The 6115-nt window shown below is 42.2% G+C and overlaps 1 protein-coding gene across 1 annotated transcript in view; it reads left to right on the top strand.

The window, feature by feature from the left end:
- RIPPLY2 (ripply transcriptional repressor 2) overlaps positions 1–4907 on the top strand; it is a 5813-nt gene extending 906 nt beyond the window's left edge. The window contains exons 3-4 of the mRNA XM_075341498.1: positions 766–833; positions 4456–4907. Coding sequence (XP_075197613.1) covers positions 766–833; positions 4456–4603 — 216 coding nt within the window. The 3' untranslated portion in view covers positions 4604–4907. The remainder of the gene's footprint in view (positions 1–765; positions 834–4455) is intronic.
- Positions 4908–6115: the final 1208 nt, after the last annotated feature.

The raw sequence follows: 6115 nt of genomic DNA, 5'->3' as shown, positions 1-6115 counted from the left end.
TTTTGTGCGAAATTCATGAAAATGCCGCACTCAGTTCATCAGTTTTTCTTCTGTGTTCATCATTGAATTTCTACCAGTTTTTATTTTTTTTACCTGAATTAGTGACTTTTTGATTATCAAGAAAACAATCAAACAATTTGTGCCTTTAGCTACATTCTCTTTTGCCGTTTCCTATATATTTGCGCTAAATTTTGCGACTTTGAAAAGTCGCAAAATATGAATCAGGGAAAAACCTGGAAAACCTAAATCATACCCACGAGTGGCGGAGTTATTTGCAGCTCTTGCTGCGAGTAGAGGTACATAGTAATAATAATAATAATGATATTTATTCACTTATATAGCGCTATTAATTCCACAGCGCTTTACATACATAGTATACACCCTTCAGATAGGTCTCTCTAGACAACCCTGATAATTGGCAATTGTCTATGTGATCAGTGTATGTATATCTGTAGTTGTACATTTGTGTATGGTGTATATAGATCTCTATCCCCTGTAGACTGTGAGCCCTCGCAGGCAGGGGCCTCTCTCCTCCTGTACCTGTTTGTGTCTTGTTTTGTTTTTTATTATTGTACTTGTCCCTATTATGTACACCCCTTTCACCTGTAAAGCGCCATGGAATTGATGGCGCTATAATAATAATAAATAATAATAATAGATGAAGCCCTACTAAATCTTGTTACAGTATATGCTGTCATGATTGTTCATGACCTTCTTTCTTTTGTAATATGGTCTAATTTATTGTGTTTTATATCTGTTATACAGCCATTATGTTTCATTCAGGACACCATTAGTGACAAAGTTAAACTACCAGCCTTTCAGCACCCTGTCAAGTAAGTACATTAGTGATCAATAGATGTATTTTATTGCTGAGGGTCTTATTATAAAGGCAGAAAATTGCTGATATGAGCCCCACTTGACAATCTCTCTCTCCTTCTGCCTATCTCATGTGGCATTTTTGCAGTGTTTTTGCTATATATTGTACCCAATATAGAATATATCCTAAGAAGAAAAGTGTGCAGTCACTCTTCGTGAATACAGACTGCCGAACTGTGACAGTGTGCCCTTGTATCCCATATATCTGAATGGTCACTTTACCACTAGAGATGAGCGATCGTATCGGTTCAGGATCGCCAATCCCGCCTGAGATCGCCGATTGGATCGGTTATCTTAGCCGATCCAATCGTCGATTTTAGCCAAACTCATTAAATTCAATAGGAGGCAAAAGTGATGTGTTGTAAAATGGTGAAGGCAGGCTGTAGAAAGAAAATAAAAAGGGTTAAAGCAGTACATACTTACCGAGTCTCCCCACAGATCCAGCGCTACATCTGGGTACCGCATCCATATTCACTGCTTTTCCCTTTCACCAGCGTCTCTGATTGGCTGTTGTTGCACCGCGCCCCACCCTCTGAGATAGCATCTGTGATTGGTTGGAATCACAAACACTGTCTGTGTCCTTATTCTGGTGATAAATAAATAAATTTAAAAAAATTGTCGTAGGGTCTGCCCTGTATTGATACCAGCACAGATAAAGCCACAGCTGCAGGCTGCAGCCCTCAGCCATGCGCTTATCTTGGCTGTGTATCAAAATAAGAGGAACCACATGTGACTTTTTTAAAAAAAAATATTTAAATAAATAATTTAAAAAAATGGCGTGTGATGCCCCCCAATTTTCATAAGCAGACAATATAAGGCCCAACAGCTCTGGGCTGGTATTCTCAGGCCGGGGTGACCCATGATTATTGGTCCCTCAGACTAAAAATAGCAGCCTGCAGGTGCCCAGGATTGCCACATCCATTTGATGTGACAATCCCAGAACTGTACCCGGATCTGCCTGATTGCCCTGGTGTCGTGACAGTCGGGGTAATAAGGGGTTAATAACAGCTCACAGCTGTCACTAAGCCTTAGATTAAAAATGGGAGGCATCTACGAGACCCCCCCATTACTAATCTCTAAGTAAAAAGAAATAAACACAAACACAGAAAAAATCTTTTATTTGAAATAAAATACAAAGAAACCCACTCACTTTCACCCCTTATTAACCCCAAAAACACCCAGGTCTGACGTAATCTATACTATGAGGTCCCTGAAGGATTCCAGCTCTGCTGCATCTGAACAAACAGCATGAGGCTATAGAACATGTCCGCATGCTGTAACTTCAGGCAGAGTCTGAGCCTCAGCGATCAGCAGTGACGTCACTCAGGTTAGTTGCAGTCACAGCTGAGGTTCTACGGCCCTTCACCTGTGACCGCAGTTAACGTGACTTCAGGGGGCCTCAAGGAACTCAGTGACCTCACCTCAGAAGGTCCCATTAGTTCCTTTTGAAGTCAGGTTACCTGCAGTCACAGGTGGAGGACCGTGGGAACTTCCAGCTGTGACCCAACTAACCTGAGTGACGTCACCGCTGATCGCTAAAGCTCATTCTTTGCCTGAAGCTACAACAGATGTAGCAGAGCTGGAATCATTGTGGCATCTCATGTGGGTTACGTCGGTGGGTCTTTTTGGGGTTAATAAAGGGGTGAAAGTGGGTGTTTTTTTTGTATTTTATTTCAAATAATGGATATTTTTGGTGTTTGTGTTTATTTATTTTCACTTACAGATTAGTAATGGGGGGTCTCATAGATGCCTCCCATTACTGATCTAGGCCTTGCTTGCAACTGTGAGCTACCTGTAAACCCTTATTACCCTGATTGCCCTGCTGCAGTAGCAATCGGGAAGAGCCGGGTTAAATTCTAATAGATGTGACAATCCTGGGCGGCTGCAGGCTGCTACTTTGTATGCTGGGGGTCCAATAACCATGGTCTCACCATCCTGGGCATACCAGCTCCCAGCTGTCGGGCTTTATCTTGGCTGGGTATCAATACTGAAGGGTACCACACACCGTTTTTTTAAAAAATATTTTAATTATAAAATTATTTTAATTTTTAAATATTTTAAAAAGCAGTTACATGTGGTTCCTCTTGGGCTGCAGCAGCCTTTAACTGTATGCTTTATCTGTGCTGGTATCAATATATAGGGGGACCGCACAGCATTTTTTAAATTTATTTATTTCTTTTACACCAGCAGTATAACACTATCAGAAAGGCCTCCAACACACATCCGTTAAAAACACGCATGTGCCGCGAGACACGTATTTTCCCTGCGTGTTGTGTGTGGTAAGTACGTGTCTCGGGTACGTGCGGTCCACGTGTGTTCTCCGTGTGCTATCCACGATAGCACACGGAGAACCGGTAATTTGCATACTCACGTGGTCCGTGCTGCTGTCCAGGGTTCTGATCTTCGGCTCCAGCCCCGCCCACTCCCCGCTGACGCTGCTTCCATCCGAGCGGAGGGGCGGAGATCAGCGCCCGTGACAGCACGCCCAACTCCTTTACATGCTCATAACGAGCGGCGGCCGGCAGGAACATTTTGCAGTGGAAGAATCTGCGGGGCTGGTGGAGGTATGTGTTTTTTTTATTTTTAAATTAATGACACGTGTTCTCTGGCGCGTGTCACATGGAACCGCATCCACACTACATCCTTGTGGTACGGGTGCAGGCCATGTGACACCCGTGCTGCCGGAGAATACGTGGACATGTCAGCGTGAGAAAATCACGGACGCACGTAAGTATGGAACGGACACACGTTCCGTTCCAAAATACTTACGTGTGTCCAAACAATAATGATCCAGCATATAGAAGAACAAGGCGGCAGCTCACTCTGTCAGTTACACGGAACTTTTTATTCTGTGGTTGCAGACATATACAGGAGCAGTGAAGGGGGAGACAGGCGATCAAAACCTCATATCTATCCAAAAATGGTATAATTAAAAACGTCAGCTCAAGATGTAAAAAATAAGCCCTCACTGAGCCCCAGATCGCGAAAAATGAGAATCCTATGGGTCTCAGAAAATGGCGACAAAAGCTAAATTATTATTTTTTTTTTACAAACGTCTGAATTTTTTTTCATCACTTAGATAAAAGTAAAATTATACATGTTTGGTAGCTGCAAACTTGTGCTGACTTGGGGAATCATAATGTCAGGTCAGTTTTTCAAAATAGTGAATGTGGTAAATAAAAAAATAAAATAAAATAATTGCACTTTTTTTGCAATTTCAGCACCATTGGAATTGTTTTGTCATTTTTCAGTACACTGAGGCAGAGTGAGTGGTGTCACTCAAAAGTACAACTCGTTCTGCAAAAACAAGCCCTCATACAGCTATATTGACAAACAATAAAAAGGTTATGGCTTTTGAAATAAGGGGAGGAAAAAACGAAAAACTGAATATTGCCTGAAGGTGAAGGGGTTAATACCATGTAATTTTCCTTACCACGTACTCTGTGCCATGGACAGGATGGCAACAATAAAACTATTAAAATGGCAACATCTGGCAGGCAAATGCTGTCTCCATCAGTATGTTATATGTATAGAAATAGAAATACAATTTTCTATAATCAGATGTTTATTTTTCTTCAGGCTCTTCTGGCCAAAGTCAAAGTGTTACGATTTCTTGTATCAGGAGGCTGAAGAATTGCTCAGGAACTTTCCAGTTCAGGCAACCATTGCTTTCTATCAGGAATCCGACAGCAGTGCTTCTGAGGATGAAGAGACTTATGAGAATTAATCCATCCACTGTATATATTGTATCTCGCGATACATATACATAAAGCTGATTTACTCTCCTAATCATGGTCACATTGTACATAGTTATGTAATGATCAGAGCAATATGTTATGGAGGACTGCTTAGTTTTGAAAGTCTGCATATTTCTATTTTAGATGGATCACCCATCTATTGCAACATTTCCATTTCCATAACTCTTCCTATATACAACATAAAATGGACTGTCGTACAGATACTATCTTTTACACCTCTTTATAGCATAAAGGCAATGTATCACTGACAATACTTCAATAGATTTTGCTGTCTGTATGCATATATCCCATTGATCTATGATGAGTGGATTGTAGTTTGGGAAATGAGTGGTATAAATTCACCTACTGTTTCTTGTATATGTCATTTTAATCTGATATTTCTTTATGGCCTAAGACATTAAAGAGGTTAAAATCGGAGCGAGTGGGATACGATAAAACATCGCATTCCACTCGGACCAATATTAGCCTATGTGTCAGCACCCATGAGCGATTATTTTCTCAGCCCTAATCGGCCCGAGAAAACAATCGCAGCATGCTGCCACTGTAACGTGATCCAGGTTTCTCTCGCACCCATTCAAGTCTATGGGCCGAGAGAAAAATCGCACTGCACTCACAGTACATCCGTGTACCACAAGCGCAGGGCAAGAATGGCAATAGCTGGTTACGGAGGAGAGAGTGAGATAAATCCCTACCTCCCCTCCGCAGTGCTTGCCCACCTTTCCGCAGAGCCGGCTCGTCCAGCCTCAGAGCCGGCCCGCCCCTCCTCAGAGCTGTCCCGCCCCTCGCAGCTGTGGTCCCATTGCATGATCGGACCTCAGTAGCAATGACACTCGGCTCCTGCTGTGCTGCAAGCATGAGCCGAATGTCATGCGAGGATCGCAGTAGATCCCCGTGTGGCCCTGGCCTATTAGTGATGAGTAAGCCCTACCATGCTTGGGTGCTCAGTACTCATAATGAGCAGTTGGACACTCGGACGCTTGTGACTTGTGTACAGACTATAGTAAACGTCAATGGGGAACTCGAGCATTCTTCCAGAAAAATGCTTGAGTTCCCATTTGACTTCCATTATACATGGTACACAAGTCAAGCACACCCGAGCATTAACTGCTCATTACGAGTATTGAGCACCCGAGCATGGTAGTACTCACTAAAAACTATTCTTTCTAAGTCACGTGAGAGACGCTAAGCAAAACACTATTGCTCTAATACTGATTTTAACGTGCTTCTTTGTGACATTGTCTAAAGTTGTCCATAAAATGACATTTGTCACCAGATAAACATCTTATTTTTTATAGGGCTCTAAAAGATGCCACCAAGTAGAGAAAGTTGTTGGAACATATCCATCTACTAAAAATTGAATATTTTGGCCACTTCAATTACTGGATCATTTTATGAGGGCAAACACCTCACAAGGTTCTCTGCAGTAGTGCATCATGTAAATATCCAAAACTGAAGAGCCGTCTAGTGAAAGATGCTCTTTG

Source organism: Anomaloglossus baeobatrachus, chromosome 3, assembly GCF_048569485.1.
Source record: "Anomaloglossus baeobatrachus isolate aAnoBae1 chromosome 3, aAnoBae1.hap1, whole genome shotgun sequence".
NCBI lineage: Eukaryota > Metazoa > Chordata > Amphibia > Anura > Aromobatidae > Anomaloglossus > Anomaloglossus baeobatrachus.
This window is presented reverse-complemented; position numbering and strand designations above follow the sequence as displayed.